We start from the raw sequence: 18,224 nt of genomic DNA, 5'->3' as shown, positions 1-18,224 counted from the left end.
ACGCTGTTTTTTAAAAATTTCTTTAGCTTTCTTTTTAAAGATGCCTTTGAAAATTAGCTATTTAGTCTTCCAACCAATTTTACTTTTTCTCTCTAATTTTATTGAAGTAATTTTTAACTTCCCTTTCCTTATGTATCCCCCTTATATGTCTCTTTAACTTTTAAATAATTTGTAGTTCTTATCCCTCTCTTCCCTTATGTTCTTAGTTTTGTTAAGTTTGTCAATAGTCTTGTTAGACCTGGTTTTTGTTATTCATTGTATTGTTCCCCATACTTTGTAATTTTATTATTATGTACATCGCTTAGAATTATGATTAAGCGATTAATCAAATCTCTATTAAACTTGAAACTTGAAATTATTTTTATTTAATAGAATGGAAGACAAAGGAGAAGTGAAATGCATCAAGTTTTCATTGGGAAACAAGATATTGGCTGTACAGAGGACTCAGAAGACTGTGGTGAGTGATTTTTCTGGAATTATATAAGCTTTCAAATGTCATCAGGTCATGACCTAATGCTCCCTACAAAATGGAATTAATAGGTGAGCTTGCAGTTAAATAGGGTGGATAGGCAGGTCTGGAAAGGGCTGGAGAAGACTGGCATATCTCAGCAGGTGAGAGGCAGTAGAAGAATGTGTAGACAAGGGGATACAAGGGGCTGTGGCATATCTCAGCAGGTGAGAGGCAGTAGAAGAATGTGTAGACAAGGGGATACTAGGGGCTGTGGAATCAAGTACAGTACCTCCTACTGTTATGCAGGAATTAATTTAGCTTAGCTCGGTAGAGTGTTTTGATTTACATTAGGTACCATATCTAGTAAGAGGTATGGGGTTATTTAGTATCTGAAGTGGATAAGAAGGGCAAGTTACAAATGTGATTGTTGAGTTTACCTAATTTTACCTAATTTTTTTTTTCAGTTTTAACATTTTTTATTGATTTTTTCATATAACAACAAGTGTCATACAATTTCATATATATTATCTTAAAAATACACTTGATATCTCCATAACATACTTTACATTCAACATATCTTATATTATTCTTATTATAATTTTAGACATCATATAAAATTTAATGATTTTATCAACTATTATTTAATTATGAATCCCTTTCCCTCCCCTTATTTTGTTAGTTGTACATACTATAACAACTATTAGGATAGTTTATTTATATTTTATGATAAAGAAGAATAAAAATCTACCCCCCCCTCCTTTAATCAGTATCTTATTATGGGAAAATAATTTTTTTTTTTAATATCAATCATTACAAAAATCTGTTAATGGTCCCCAAATCTTCTTTTTACCTAATTTTAATACAATAGATGGTTAAATATGAACCATATTTTTGCTGATAGACTTATATGTTTAGGTCATACTTAAAAGTTCACGCAGTGCAAGCTGGTGTGGAGTTTAGGTGGAGCACAAGCAGCTATGATTTACACGCATGTCATACAAGCAGGCACAATACGTGCCTTTAGTCGAGGCATGATTTCTGCTGGTGTTTTATAAAGACACATAGATGTTGTAGATCTAGCAGTTGAATCAGACATATGGTTTCAACCATACACTTATCTGTTCAGTCACAATCTGTCCCAGTAGGGATCCACCTTACAACAGGGAACCCAAACTGCTGATGAATACACCGGTGCTGCTTCTTAGAACAGTATCACGATCTTTCTCAACCCTGAAGTGTGCGATGTTGCCCTGATGACATCATGTGTACGTGTGACATTCACACATGCACAAAGGCCCTTCAAACGGGCCCTGTGCTGACAGGTGGGGGTGCCAGCAAGGAAAAAGGCTGGTGAGGAGGAGAGGCTTTGGTGCTGGCTGATTGCCTACTGGACGTGCCTCTCAAGGAGGTGTTAATTGCCAATTATTGGTTACAATTAGGCCAATTAGGTGGGCACAGAAATCTGCTGTGTGCATCGATTTGCATGCACAACTTAAAGGTGCCATAAACAGAATTTAGGGGTAGGCTTGTAAAGTTGGCTTCAAAATCCAGGCAAGTGAAAGGCAGGCCTAGAGTTATGAGCATAATTTTTTAAGTGAATAAATATAGGGATATATATATGTTTTTTAATTGTGATAATAAATTAAATAACTATATTCATATCACAATTTAAAAGAATTGATTATTAATTTAAATAGTGCTCAGACCCACGGCCTTAGTGTTGTGGTGTAGAAACACACAACACCAGTTGCCATCAGACCATCATGGCACTATTGATGTCTGTACCACCATATAACCATATAAAAATCCAACATCCATTAACTATAAAATAAACTTATCTTTTGTAGTGGTTACTGCTTCTCCGATGGTCATTTAATAAGCAGCTGGTGTCATAAAGTGCTTATGCAAATACTCATAAATAATAACTTCTGGAATAATTTTTTAAGCACTTAAATTAAGATAACTGAAAACCCTACCCCGCAATCCAACAGTTTTGGACATCTTGGCCTATATACCACATCGCTTTGGGGAAGGCGATGGCTTCCGCAACCAAGGGCGTTATTTGGATTTTATAATATAGCCTCGCCCAAACCCAGGGGAATGTCAGCATTTATCTCCAGAGCCCTTTTGATGGGGAAAAAAGTCATCCTCACCAACTGGCTCTCCCGTGATCCTCCGTCATATGCACAATGGAGATCCCTAATGATAGTGCACGCAACACTGGAGAGACGCATGGTGGGAGACTTGACTCTTGGCCCGGGTCGCAAATTTTGTCAGGTGTGGGAGCACTTCTGGCAGGACCTCACACCGCATGCTCGCAGTAGACTTTTGAATCTTTAAGATTTTATTCCCACTCTCAGCTGTTGGACCGGCCATGGATTCTTGGGGAGGGGAGGGGGGGATGGGAGGGGAACTGATTATATTGTTGAAAATGTTATTTCCTGAATGGTACTACTGTTTGTATTTGCTTCTTACTGCTGGAATAATAAAAATCATTTAAACATAAGATAACTGAAAACGTGGAGAGGCATTTTTGAAAAGGCATCCAGCTCATAATGTCCAGCTCGCATATATTTTCCATTTTACAAATTTTTAATGTCCAATATATGAATAACAAAAAAACAGGGACAAGGACATCTAACTGACTGCATTATTAGAATAGTCACACAGACCTCCCTGCAAAGCATAGGGGCAGCCTAGTAGTGCAGTGGACTTTAAACCAAGGGACCAAGGTTTAAATCTCATATTTAACTCTTATTTTGTAATTGTGAGTTCAGTAAGTATTTTTCTGTTTCTGGAGGCTCACAAAAAAAAGTGTTGGTGGGATTTGGGTCTCTTCAAGTCCCCAGCACTAACCATTAGGCTACTCCTCAGACTTGCTTCTGCTTTGCTAAGTGCCCATAATACATGAAGATGTCATAGAACCTGGTATCCACTTTTAGTTTAAGTTTCGAGGGAGAGGGACAGCAACCACTAGGAGATTAAGGAGGTATTGCACCTTAATTTCTTCAGTAGTCAGATGCTCAGTCGGAGCATCTTTTTGTACCCTGGATGTGACCGAAACAGGCCTAACTTAGGGCGCCTTTTACTAAGGTGCGTTAGGGCCTTAATGCGCGGAATAGCGTGTGCTAAATTGCCCCGCGCGCTAGACCTTAACGCCAGCATTGAGCTGGCGTTATTCTAGAAGCGTACTGTATGGTAATTTCGTGTGTGCGCTAAAAAACGCTAGCGCACCTTATTAAAAGGAGCCCTTAGGGTGTCCTCCTTTTGAGACTTGGATGTTTCTTCCTGTTTGGTTATTGTTAGGGTTACCAGATTATACTCCCATAAAATCCGGACCCATGGTCCCATCCTCAGGTCCGCTCAGTGAGAGATCTTGCAGTGTAGGCCGACACATTGGATTTTATTCCTAAAGAGAGAGGATTGCTTTGAGAGACGTGCTCCGACAGAGAGAGGATTGATTGGCGATTACACCCTGAGGCAGCATGGATTTGTTCAACGCTGGCCACCCTTGGTGCACTGATCTTCGGCAGATTAGTAGTTTTTTTCACTTACATAATTGTTTTCTCTTACATTTGCATTGCACAGAGTTATATTTAAAAGGAAGGATTTTTTTTTTTTATGCCAATGATGTATTTATCGATCTCACCTTGAGCTGCTGTCACATCTGGTGAACACTGTTTTTCTGAGGCTTTATCCTCCTTGTAGTTTGAATTTATTTGTTCATGCTGTGAGGTTTGTGCATTGATTGGAGTGAAGCATGCATATATTACACTGATTCTGGTGACAGGGTGATTATAGATTTACATTTTTGTTTTCACTGTATTTTTGGCTATAGATTTAATCATTCCTCCATTACAACATTTAAGAAAAAATTTTTAGATAAGGATGATAAAGGCATCTTTGTCCAAATTTGTCATTTTCCTTTTTAGCCAACATTCTAGAGAAAGTTGTTTTGAATTGGTTATTTGATTTGAGTTCCATTAGATACTTGATCCTTATCAATGTGTCTTTCAAAAAGTGTATAATATGGAAACCTATTGTCAACAGTTTAAAATAAATGGTGTTAGAGAGAACATAAGAACATAAGAAGAACATAAGAAGTTGCCTCCACTGGGTCAGACCAGAGGTCCATCGCGCCATGCGATCCGCTCCCGCGGTGGCCCATCAGGTCTATGACCTGTGAAGTGGTTCCTGACCATTTCTATAACCTACCTCTGCTTCTATCTGTACCCCTAAATCCCCTTTTCCTTTAGGAACCTATCTAAACCTTCCTTGAACCCCTGTACTGTGCTCTGGCCTATCACTGCTGTGAATATGAAGAAGGGTGAACTGGATTGGTCAAGGTTATCTTTCAGGCAGATAATGGAAGTACATGTTTAAGTGAACAATTGCTTAAAAAGGTAGTTTTAAGAGGGTATAAAACAATAAACGACAAAGGCAGGTTGAAAGGTGCATGCTGTAAGTACAGTCGACTCCACCTAAGTTTACGTTAGTTAAGCGCACATTTCGGTTATCTGCAGCCTACCACCATGTTTCCGTTTCTTTTACATCAAAGTAAATGGACATAAACTCTGGATATTTGCAATTCTGATAAGCACACAATCCGCTTATGCGCACTGATGTCTTAGGTCCCATCTGTATTCTTTCACGTAAAGTTCACTCCGGTTAAAAGCAATCACATAGATGAGCCTCGTGTTTTGGAACAGCAGTCTAGGCCTGGCAATGTATTCGAACTTTCGTAGCTGCACCGCGGCGTCGCCTGGACAAAAATCATTGTCTTTGGCTAAACGTGTCCAACGTGCTGATGTCAGACGCTGCTTTGGCGTTGTTATTACAGTACTTGTACATAAATTGGAAGGGCCTGTCCCCTGAGAGTGGGGTACTCCAGGTCCTTCTGCAGTTGCTCACGTATGGTCTCCCAATTAAAGCGATAGAGACCTATACACCGTTTTCAAACATAGCGAAGCTGTTGGCCTGTTGAATATGAAAGTAACAAAAACCAAGGGATAATCGCAAACTTCAAATGTGATAACAGGTCACTCATCCTAAGATATGTGATGGCAGTGATCGATGCAAGCACGGAATCCTGCCCCTGAGCTGCTGATCTCGCTAGTAAAATGATGGTGCTTGACTCTCTTCATATGGTACTCTGATTAAGAGAATGATCCGTTTAAGCGCACGTGGCAAACCGGTTCGAGGGACTTGTACTTAAGCGGAGTCGACTTCAACAAAGCTGTGTTGTAGGTTCTTACATGTGGGCCCTCTTTCACCTTTTTTTCCTGGCACAAGGACCTGCTGATGTCTTCGATCAGTGTTTTCCTCCCCCTAACTAACCCCCCCAACCCCCCCTCCAAACCCCCCCCCCAAAAAAAAAACAACAACACACCAGCCTCATTCTGCTCTGGTATTAGTGACTATGGTAAGGGCACACATTTTTCCTGGCCTTATCTGTAACATGTGCCACTGTATATATGTGAAACTCACAAATGATGCCTGCACAAGTCATATGGCTAGGTGCTCTCACAAAATTTGCCACAAAGTGAATAAAGTCAGTGGAGTCCTACCTAGGAGAAAGCATTGTTGTCACAGTGATGTTTAGGGGGCTACCTCACAGCAAGCTAAGGAATGCTGATGCTTGAAGACTTAGGCTTGGCAAACCTAATGCAGCAGACACACAAGAAAGAAGTAGAAAAGAGACAAAAAAGTAGCAAAAAAGGAATGTCTCGAGATTTGTGCAGTGTTACCATGACCAAAATGAATAGATTTAGAGAGAGGCTTATTCTTTTCCCCTCAAGTTTCTCCTAAGGTCAGTTAGGATGCTAAGATGATGGACAAACCATATGAACCATTTTAAAAAGCAGGCTTAAGAACTTCTTTCTTGTTTCAGGATTTTCTCAACTTCATTCCAGATAGTACTCAGGTGGATTATTCCCAAGAATGCAAGGTATGCTGTTAAATTATAAACTTTGGCTTTACAATAACTGTTTTTCAGTGGTGTTGGTAATCAAACCTCTTACAAATACAAGATTACATAGCAACACTGCTACCAAAGCTGGTAAGTTTCTATTATAAATAAAAGCACTGCAGTGTTTAATCCTTAGATTTCACTACCTGAAACCTAAATGTAAAGTAACAAAACAAACTAAAGCTGTTAGGTCAAGACTGTTTCTCTCACCGACGATTTGGTTATGTGTCTATTTGGGTATGGCTTTATATCTGGAGCCACACCAAATTTCAGATGATGACAGAAAGGATCAAAAGAGGAGCATTTTGGGGAGATTTGCTGTATCCATGAATTGTACATATGCAATAATATTGCCTAATGTTTATGTTGAGAGTTTCTATACTGCTACTAATGACTGGGGAGTCAATTCAGAGCGGTTTACTTGGGCTTCTGCAAAGGTGTTAAGCTAGATGAGCTTCTGTAGAGATGTTACCATACAGAGTTACAAAGAGCTTCTGCGAGGTGTTACAATACATGGGCTCTATACTGAAATACATGGAGCTCTGTGGTGGTGTTATAATACAGTTATTAATATTGGCATGATTATGCCATAATCATCCTACTTATGTTACTGCCACATTGATCATCCTACTTATATGCACATGTTTATAGCAACTCAATCGTCCTCCGTATGTACATATATAAACTAAGTTTACTATTGAGCTAAATGTACTATATTTATACACCTCCTAAGGAGGTTGGCCATTTCAACTATTTACACGCATTCCGAAAGTTCTAGTTTCCTCTCTCTGTCAACTTCATAATTTCAGTTGAAGTAGTTTGAGAAAAGGATAATCTTTGTCCCTTTCTTGAATTTTCCAGTGTCCTTTTCTAATTCCTTTGGAAGGGCATTCCACCACGTTGGGTGCCATTACTGAGAATAACTCTTTGGCTTTTCATACAAGTTGTACCATACTCTCAGAAGATGTTAGGGGGTCCATGTGTTTTTATTTTTCTGGACCAACTTAGGTTTTTTACTTTTTTCCAAGTACACACACATTTTTGAAAGTAGATTGCTTTAATGCCTTGTGGCACTTTGTTTTCTTTTCTAAGGGTGTGAGATGTGGAAAAATTAAAGTGAATTGAAATTAGAAAATCTAGATTGCACTTTGTGTTCCTTCCACCTACCTTTGTCGATGTACAAGTAGGTACCTGACCAAAAAAAGAGCTTTCTTGCTCACAGCTGCTGCTGCTATGTAGAAGAGAACAAAGGCTCCAGTCACTTAAGGACATTCTTGGCTTTGCTCTTATTATTTTAATGCTGTAAGAAAACTGTTTTTAGTGTCTCTTTAATCTTTTTTTTATATATATGGAATGGAAGACCAGGAATGCTAATATTTTGGGATTCTGTTGGACAAGTGCTACAGAAATTGTCTTCATTACAGATCAAGGAATTGAATTCTATCAGGTAAGCCAATGGGGGGGAGGAGATAGTCTGTTTTGGTTTTTAGTTTTTTGATTGTGCTTTGTATTTAATAGTGAGGTAGCGCCTGTTTTACTGACTGTTCTCCAATTATAGCATAACCAATAAGACAAAACAACAATCTTGTTTTGTCTGTTTTTCTTCAACCTATGGGACTGGGAATGGCTAATAGAGGAAAAACATTGTGAAAACTTGAAATACTGCCACCTGTTTGGGAAAATAAAAATTAGAACCAGAAGGCAAGAGTTTCATGATTTGTTTGTTCTTTCAGCTTAATTATCTAGCTCAGTGTTCTTCAACCGCCGGTCCGCAGAAATTTTCTGCCGGTCCGCACAGGGTCAGCGAGATCAGGGGAGCTCTGACGTTTTGCTTCCCAGCTCTCAATACTTGCCTGCAACAGCGCCAATAGTATCAGCTCAGCGATTCACTTAGGCAGCCTTGGGTCATTTGATGGGTCACGCCACCTCTGAGGAAAGAGGAAGTTGCATTATCAGAGGCGGGCTGCAACTCAGCAAAAGCTCTAAGGCTGCCTGTGAATTGATGCACTGATGCTACTGGAGCTGCTGCAGGCAAGTACTGAGGGGAGTGGAGGGAAGGGGAGGAAGCCACTGTTGGAAGCTGGGAAGCTGCTAGATAAAGGGAGAGCTGCTACTGGTCCTGGAGGGAGGGATGGAGAAGGAGAGATGCTTCTGCGAGGGGAGGAGGGAAAGGGAAGGGGAGAGAGTTACTGCTAGACAGGGAAGGAGGAAAAAAGGAAGGAGACAGTTGGCGGGGAGATTAGAGGAGGAAAAGGAGTCAGGGTGGAATGGAGAGATCAAGAGGGAAAGGGGATAGACAGAGGAATGAGAAAGTAGAGAGGGATTTATGCTGGGAAGGGGGGTCAGCAGAGAAATAAGGAGAGAGGGACAAAGATGCTAGATCTAGTGTAGGAGAGATAAAAATGAAGAGAGCAGAATGGATCATGTAAAAAGGAGAGAGGGGGCATAGGCTGGATGGAAAGGGGAGAGAGGCATAGAAAAAAGGCAGATACCATATGGAAGGGGGAGAGGGCAGACAGTGGATGAAAGGGGCAGATGCTGGATTGAAGAGACAGAGAGCAGATGATGGATGGAAGAGAGTGAAAAGACAATGAAAGCAGAAACCAGAGACGACAAAAGGTAGAAAAAAAATAATTTTATTTCTATCTTATGATTAGAATATATCAAATTTGAAATATGTATCCTGCTAGAGCTGGTGTTTGACATAACTGGACTGCAAAGCCCAGGCAGTGCTTCTTTAACTTCCAGCTGGCTTAGGGCTCTCTCTGACCAGGGGGCAGTTGCCCTAGTTGCACTCCCCTAACACTATTCCTGTCATGTGTGACTGCGGTATTCTGTTAGCATGATATTTCTGTGTTGCATTCTGTAATAATTTGGCTTATTCAGTTTTCTTGATAGTCAAGGGGATATATGTGAAGGGGAGGGGAGATAGGGGTTTTGTTGATCCTTGCTCTGTATTATTTGTATTTATAAAATGACAATTATACAGAATATTGTTTCTTTTTATATTTTAATAAAAATACGTTCAATATAAAATCATAACTATTTGAGGCTTGTAAGGATGGGATTAGATGGTTTGCGGGGACGGGGCAGAGACAGGGTTTTTTATTTCAGTCTTAGTAGTTTGCCAGTCCACAAAATAATTATTTTATTTCCGCCGGTCCATAGGTATTAAAAGGTTGAATAACACTGATCTAGCAGACTTTATTTTTTCTGATACTACTAGTGTAACTAATATTTTATTTTTATGAAAACACAATCACTTTATTCTCATCCACATTATTTAGTTATTGATAAAAACACTTCAATTTGTAGATTATATGTGAAAACCATTTCTGGGTGTTTAAAATCTCTCCTCTCCTCCCCACCCCAGCAAACCTGAGGTGTGATTTCTCAAGGCTTTTCTCCCGTTCTCTGCCTAGAGGGATTAGAGCTTAGAGGTAAGTGGGAGAGTGACCACTTTCACATGAGCGCTCACTTTCAAAGGGAAATCAGGCTAGTGCACACAACACAAGTACAAAGAATGTGCTCAAAATTCTATGTTGACAGTATATTATATAGTATGGGGCTCATAATCGAAAGAGAAAAACGTCCAAATACCAGCTTAAGTCGGCACTTGGACGAACATTTCTCAAAAACGTCCAAGCGCCAATAATAAAACGGGTTTTGGACGCATTTCTAAATGACCTAGGCCTTCATAGTGCCGCTAAACAGGGCGTTTCAGGAGATGTGTCGAGGGCGGGAGTTGGGCGGGATGTGGGCCGGCTTAGACTTAGTCATACAGCATGTATAACCAAAAGTTTAGCAACAGAGCCTAGATGGAACTTGGACGTTGTGACTTAGACCATGTAAAACATGGTCTAAGTCACAAAAACCCACCTAAACTCACCAGATAAGCACTGAAAACACATAACACAGGCCCCCACACACTACCCCAGTGATCACCAATCCCCCCACCCCATATACATTTTATTCACAACTTTAAATTTCAGCCTCCAGACCATCATCACCTGTCCGCCTGGCATAGGAAAGCCTAGTCGTCCAGCCCAGAGGCAGCTTAAGTCGTCTTGGGGATGGGTTAGGGACCCATAGAGAGGAGGACCCATGCCCATAAGCCCCTGTAATCACTGCTTTGATACTGAAACATGTGCACTGCCCTATACACCCCCAAAACCCTTTTTTACTGGCATATAAGTGGCTCCTGCAACCATAAGGGCTATTGGGGTGGTAGATAAGTGGGTCTAGGGGATTCTGGAGGTGATTTGGGGGGCTCACCGTCAGCTATAAGGGAAATGTAGTGAGGAGAAGCCATGGCACCCTTTTTGTGAAGTTCACAGCAGTGCCCTGTAAGGTACCCCACTATTTAGGTGGCATGTCTGGGTGTGCAGTCCATCACTTTGCAGACCCCTCCCACATCCAACAGGGCTTGTTCTAGGCGTTTTGGACTTGGACGGAAGGTTGGATGGAAATGTGGTATAAAGATAGACCTTTTAGTGGCTTGGACGATCAGATCGGTAGGACGTATAATTAGACGATTTTCAAAAGTAAAAAAAAAGTTGGACATATCTTTTGAAAATGTGTCTTGGGCTCTTTTTAACTTTGGACGACTTGCGAGATGGACGTCTTAGACGTCCCTTTCGATTATGTCCCTCCGTATGTTTAATTTTCCTCCCCTGGTCTACCTACATCTGCTTTTTTTGGAGGGTAAGAGCAGATGTGCCATGAATGAGTGTGCTTTTCAACCTACAGAAAGAGAGGGAAGCAAACAGTAATTATCCTGTAATTTTAGATGAGTAAACATGAATTTCCTTGTCTAAACCTGTCCTGGATATAGCCCACAGACACCAAATCAAGATTCATTCCTTTGCTGAACACTCCTTTGCCGATGATATCCAACTATACCTACTACTAGGAGAGAACATTGACTAAAGTGTGATATGCTGAGACTAGAGCAGAAGATTTTATGTGGCAGGTGTTAAAATGTGGAACGAATTGATGGGGCAATTACGCCTATGTGCCAACAAATTTAAATTTAAAAAACTATTGAAAACGCAGCTATTTGTATCTGCTTTCATGTAAGGAAAGATTTCTATTTGTATAGGCAGTAAATGGAAGTAGGCAAAAATTTTCATGAAGACTCCAGCTTTTCATAATGTTGATTTTGTTATGTATATTTTATATGGATACCGTCTAGATATAGATGGTATATAAATTTTAAAAATAAATAAATAAATAGTTAAGCGCTGGAACTCGTTGCCAGAGGACGTTGTTACAAGTTATCATAGCTGGGCTTAAGAAAGGTTTGGACAAGTTCCTGGAGGAAAGGTCTATAGTAGAGAATGACACGGGGGGAAAAAAAAATCTATCCCTGTCCCCCCCTCATCTCCAGCAAGCTCGGTCCCTGTCCCCACCTTGTTCCCGTGAGCTCAGTCCCCATCCCCACAAACCATCTGATCCTATCCGCACAAGCCTCAAATTGTTTTACATTTATTTTATTAAAGTATAAAAAGGAACAATATTCTGTACAATTGTCATTTTTTATAAATCAGAGTGGCTGCCGAACTAGAGGAAGAGATCTTCAGTTGGCAGGGCTTTGTCTATAAATGTTTATCAACACAGCTACAATACTACTTTATCCTAAAGCAAAAAAAAAAAAAAAAAAAAGAATATAAATATAATTTTTTTTCTGCCTTTGTTCTCTGGTTTCTGCTTTCCTCATCTTCTCGTTATTCTCTTCCTCTATCCACTGTCTGCCTTCTCTCTGCCTCTTCCATATGGCATCTGCTCAATTTCTATGCCTCTACCAGAAATTGTCTGCCTCTCCCTTCCATCTCTCCCTCCCTTCTGCAGGTGGTTTTTTAGTATCTTTATCCTCCTTTCCTCCTATCAGATCTAGTATCTGTCTCTTCCCCTCCCCCTATGCTCTGGCATCTCTTTCTCCTCTCCCTTTTCCTTTCTGCTCTTCCTTCTCAATTTGTTTTCTACCTCTTGTCTACTTTCTTACTTTCCAGCCCTCAATTTCCCTTTCATTGTGTCTACCTAAAGCTTGCCACCTCTTTCCCTCACTCCTTCCAATATCTCACTTACTCTATCCTCTTCCCCCAAACCAACATGTGTCCCTTTTTCTTTATCCCTTCCTTTCATCCAATATGTACTCTCTCTCTCCTCTCTACTTCCTTTCAGAGTCTACTTCCCTCTCTCCCCTCCCATCCAGTGTCTGTTCCCCTCTCTCTCTCCCCTCCCATCCAGCATCTGCTCCCCTTTCTCTTCTTCCCACTTCCTTCTAGTATCTGATCCCTCTCTCCACTTTTAGTGTCTGCTCCCCTCTCTCTCCTCCCCACTTCCCTTCAGTATCTGTTCCTCTCTCTCGCTTTCCCCTCCCATCCAGCATCTGCTTCCCCTTCTCTTCTTCCCACTTCCTTCTAGCATCTGTTTCCCCTCTCTCCACTTTTAGTGTCTGCTCTCCTCTCTCCCCTCCCTATTTCCCTTCAGCGTGTGTTCACCTCTCTTGCTCCCCCTTCCATTCAGCATCTTCTCCCCTCTCTCTCCCCTCTCCTCTTCCATCCAGCGTCTACTCCTCCCTCTCTCTCCACTTCCCTTCAGCATTTGCTCTCCTCTTTCTCCCCTCCTCACTTCCATTCAGCGCTTCTTAGCATATTGACTTTTGTTCCAGAGAGATGCTATAGTAATTTTCTTTTCTTTTTTTTTTTTTGTATTTTCAGGTATTACCTGAGAAGCGGTGCCTCAAACTACTGAAGAACCAGAATATTAATGTAAACTGGTATATGTACTGTCCGGAGAGTTCAGTCATCTTGCTGTCTACCACTGTTCTTGGCAATGTACTGCAGCCTTTTTATTTCAAGGTAAGAAAAACATCTTGGTGACTAGAAGGAGAAAGAAAAGAGCTAACAAGGAGAGGTAAAATTATTCATGATCATCAAGTCATTTCCTACATTTCTTTGTAGTTCACATTTTACCTTATTATCAGCCTAAACCATGCCTTCTTAATTTCTTGGTCAATGGTTCTGAAAGCTTTCATTTGTCCATAAAAATGTTTTAGGTAAGACAGTGAAACCACTTAATGATTTTAGCCTAGTCTCCCCTCAGTAAAACTTCTCTTAAGACTGTTCAGTAGGATTGTGTTAAAGTATAGGATGCAGAAGCTACCTGGAATAGAACAAAAATAAGCACAAACCCTAATTCTTTATAAACAAACCTTCTTGTTCTATAACATGGCGGTACCGAAATTTATGTACCAATTTGCCTGCATAAACTTATAGAATATGAGCCATTATTTGGGTAGGTATACTTAGGTGCATAAGTGGTAGCTGAGCACTTGGCACTATTCCATAAATGACACACATAGCACGTGAACATAGGGGGCATGTGTAGGACCAAAATTTACTGTACATGCTTAAGTTATGCGTTAAATTGTCGTAAGTGATTGTGTCTAAATGTAGGCATGTTGATGCCAATTTATGCTAGTACAATGGTACCTTGGTTTACAAGCATAATTCATTCCAGAATACTCGTATATCAAAGCGAGTTTCCCTATAGGAACTAAGGGAAACTCGCTTGATTCGTTCCCACCAACCCCATCCCCCGAGGTCAGCGGCGCTGCTCTACCCCCCCCAAGAACCGGCATTGCTCCCCCTGCTCAAGAAGGCCCCCCCCTCGTGTGATCCACCCTCCCCGCCGTGATCCGGCATCAAAAAGGCACCCCCCACCCACCCGAGAGAACGGGAACCCGAAGGCCTTGAGCATGCGCAGATGCTCAAGGCCCAGCGAGAAGGAGGCAGATCTTCGGGCACCGGCATATCCTGTGCATTGGTGCCGATGCCAAATGGGGGGTAAGAAATGTGATCGGGTGGGTGCCTTTTTGATGCCAGATCGCGGCGGGGAGGGGATGCAATGCGAGCGGAGGGTGCCGGATAGTGGGGGGGGGGGTCTCGTAAATCGAGGCACACTCGGTTTCCAAGGTGCCGATTTTGCAAATGTTTTGCTCGTCTTGCAAAACACTCGCAAACCGGTGCACTTGCAAACCGAGGTACCACTGTATTCTATAAGAAAATCTTGGTACACAGATTCCATTAGAGCAGTGTATCGCAAACTGTGTGCCATGGCACACTAGTGTGCTTTTTGAGATTTTAAGTGTGCCATGGCTCACAGGACAAGAAAAGAGGCTCCGGTGCCTGTGTCAGCTGACTTCTACTGTCGCATTGCGCTTATCTGCCGGGACTCCTGCCTTCCTCGTCTCTGCGCTCCCAGACCAGCAGTGGCAGCTCTGTGTGCTTTTAACTTCGGCACACAGCTGCCACTAGCAGTAGTTTGGGCCAGTCTAGCAGAGGCACCTGAGGCTGCCTGTTGAAATCGGGCTAAACTACTGCTAGTGGCAGCTGTGTGCCGAAGTTAAAAGCACACAGTGAGCTTCCGCTAGCAGTGACAGGAGCGGTATTGCTGGACAGTGAAGGGAGAAGGGGTACTGCTGAACATGGGGAGCAGGGAAGGGGGAAGTAGTACTGCTGGACAGGTGGGTGGAGGGAAGAGAGAAGGGGTCCTGCTGGACATGGGAGCAGGGAAGGGAGAAGGTGTACTGCTGGACATGGGGAGCAGGGAAGGGAGAAGAGGTACTGTTGGACAGGAGGGAGGTAAAAGGAAAGAAGAAGAGGTGCTGCTTTACCTGGCAGAAAGGTAGGGAAAGGAAAGGTGCTACACACTGGAGGGGAGGGTGAGGAGATGGTGCATAGAAAGAGAGCATGTTAGGTTGGGGGGGGGGGGGAAGGAGGGATGCCACTGAGGGAAGAGGCAAGGACAGAGAGAGAATGTGCAGAGGGCAGAAAATATTGGACTTGTGGACAGGGCAAGATGGATGGGGAGGACAGAAAGGATGGAAGGAGAAATGTTACACTGGGGAAGGGGGAGAGGGCAGAGAGTGAAAAGTTGGACCCATGGAAGGAGAGAGAGATGTTGGTTGGAGAAAGGAAGGAGGACCAGAGGAGAAGCATGCAGGAGGAAGAGAGCAAAAATGTTGGACTAGTGGAAAGGAGGAAGAAATGTTGGACTGGGAGGGGGGCCAGAAAGGAGGACGGGAAGGGAGATGGACTGCAGGGAGCAGATAGGAGGAAGGGAAAGAGAAATGTTACACTGGGGTGGGGGGGAATGACTAAAGGAAGGGATATATATCAGACCAGGGAATAGAAGGTAAGGAGGGGAGTCTGGTAGCGCTATAGAAATAATAATAATAGTAGTAGTAGTAGTAGTAGTAGTAGTAAAGAGAGATGCCAGATTATGGGAAGGAGAGGAGAGAGATGCCAGACTGGGAAGGGGGAAAAGGAAGGAGAGAGATGTCGTCGAACCACTGGGAGGGAAGGAGGGTATGAAAGAAATGTCAGTCTATGGAAATAGGGAAGGAAGGAGAGAGAGATAGTAGATTTTGAGAAAAAAGCAGAAAAATGGAAATATTGAATGTTAAGTTAATGCCAAAGATGGATGCAAGGCAGTGGGGAGTGTGTGGTACAGTGGTTAATGTTACAGCCTCAGCACCCTGAGGTTGTGGGTTCAAATCCATGCTGCTCCTTGTGACTCTGGGCAAGTCACTTAATCCCCCCATTGCCCCAGGTGCATTAGGTAGATTGTGTGCCCACCAGGACAGACAGGGAAAAATGCTTGAATACCTGAATAAATTAATGTAAACCGTCCTGAGCTCCCTTGGGAGAACGGTATAGAAAATTGAATGAATGAATAAATAAATAGAAAGTGAAGACGAAGAGAAAAAAAAGTCAATGGATAAGAAGGCCCTGGAAACATAGTTAAAAGCACAGAAAAATAGTCACCAGACAACAAAGGTAGGGAAAATTATTTTATATATAGTAATTGAAATGTGTCAGTTTTGAGAATTTATATCTGCTGTATATATTATGTGTATATGAAAAATGAATGGAAAAAAATTACATTACAATTAGTAAAGGGGGTGGGATCTGGGGAAAAGCTTAGGTGGGTCTAGGGTGGAGTTTCGGAGGTCTGTGGTTGGGGGTACTCAGTTGATATTTGTTAGACTTCCCTGCTGGCACGCCCTATGGCATTTCAGGGGCTGTCTGGAGGGCCTCTGCGCAAGCGTGGATGTCAGCATGATGATGTTACGCATGCGTGTGATGTCATCATGGTGACGTCCGCGCACTTCTGGGTACCTCGAGCCATGGCCACTACATTTAGTGTGCCCCAGCTCGAAAAGGTTTGAGAGACACTGCATTAGAGAATTAACACTTGGTACTCAGTATCTTAGGTGCCTTAATTGTGGTGCCCATTTATAGAATCCCCCCCCCCCCACACACACACACACTAAAACTTTAGTGGTAATGGATGGTATACTTCCTGAAAGTGACAGCCAAAGATTCTGTTACACTTCCTGAACGTGAAAGCTAAAAATTCTGTTATGAATCCAGGAAAACAAAATACTGAAAGACTGTACTGAATGTTAGAGTGGGTATCACTAGTATTTAACTAATCTGATATCCTTTACCTTATGATCTGATGTTGTTTGAGGGATAGTTAATGTGGAAACTACTCTCATATATTACAGTGAATACAGTTGTTGGAATGTGTATCTTTTCATACTTTTTTCTGTGTATTTTTTATTTATAGAGTGGGTCTATGTCAAAACTATCAAAGTTGGAAATTGAATTGCCATCTGGAGCACCCAAGACACTCAAACTGACAGAAAGAGACATAGCAATGGCAACCATGTAGGTATAATTTGATTATCTGAAAAAAATAGATCTACAGGACAAGTTGTAAACATTTTTGTGCCAACTGCAGAGGCTGGATTCTTCCCACGTGGTTTTCTTAGCTGGCTTCTTGAAAGTGACAGCCAAAGAATAGTCAGTTATCCCTTGATGTGTATAACTGAAAACTTTCTTCCTATTTTTGAAACCACCCTAGAGTTTTTTATGTGTTTTTTTTATACAGCTCTAATTGCATTCATGTTTTGAGTTTCACTAAGTGTTTGGCCACTGTATATATATGTAGTAGAATAACTGGTAATCCTCCTTAGACCACAATAATGAAGGGGAGTTAAGGAAAAAGAAAATTTTTAATTAAATGCTTAACACTTTTTATGTTTGCTATCTAATTTCACTGTGTCTACCTTAGGCTATCTTTTTCAGCTCCAGAAAAGATTTTAATTGGTCAGGAAGAAAAAAGATATATTTAGTTTGTGTGTATCTTACAATACACTTACAAGGGTAAGCTAATAAAAAAGAAGCACCTAATGATATTGTCTCTTGTCTCAAGGACAGAAACTGTTTCCTTCTCTCCTGCGTTATTTTTGCCCAAATTCTTTTCCCGTAAAATAAATTTTTAGAAAACTTGAAATATAACTTCATAAATGAATCCAAATCTTGCTTAAAGACAAAGGATATCAGTAGTGTTGTTCTAACTGTTGCTTCGGAGATAGATTCTTCCAGAATAGCAGATACGTTATTCAAATCAATCTGTAAAAATGAATAATTTCCTCTTCCATTATCTCCTGGGATCTTTTTATGGATAATGGAAGATAACAAATTTTGTTTAACGGGGGAATAAGTTCTGAAGAATAATCCAAAACTTCCATTAGGTATTTTTGAACATATAAGAAGAGATCCCAGGGGAATTAGGAAAGTTCAATATTTTCACATTTAATCGACAATTGAAATTTTCATTGTTTTCTATCTTCCGAGATAGTAGTTCACTGTCCTTTACCGCTGCTTCTCTGTAAGCTTGTAAAGATTGCACATCATTTTCTTTTTTTTTTTTTTTGTAAATAATGTT

The 18,224-nt window shown here is 41.3% G+C and overlaps 1 protein-coding gene across 1 annotated transcript in view; it reads left to right on the top strand.

Annotated features, from left to right (window-relative positions):
• RMC1 (regulator of MON1-CCZ1) overlaps positions 1-18,224 on the top strand; it is a 136,121-nt gene that overhangs the window by 8,781 nt on the left and 109,116 nt on the right. Inside the window, exons 3-7 of the mRNA XM_033933877.1 lie at positions 373-457; positions 6,342-6,398; positions 7,780-7,866; positions 13,142-13,282; positions 17,061-17,161. Coding sequence (XP_033789768.1) covers positions 373-457; positions 6,342-6,398; positions 7,780-7,866; positions 13,142-13,282; positions 17,061-17,161 — 471 coding nt within the window. The remainder of the gene's footprint in view (positions 1-372; positions 458-6,341; positions 6,399-7,779; positions 7,867-13,141; positions 13,283-17,060; positions 17,162-18,224) is intronic.

Source organism: Geotrypetes seraphini, chromosome 2 (genome assembly GCF_902459505.1).
Source record: "Geotrypetes seraphini chromosome 2, aGeoSer1.1, whole genome shotgun sequence".
NCBI lineage: Eukaryota > Metazoa > Chordata > Amphibia > Gymnophiona > Dermophiidae > Geotrypetes > Geotrypetes seraphini.
The sequence above is the reverse complement of the archived record's forward strand: the minus strand, read 5'-3'. Positions and strand labels throughout refer to the sequence as shown.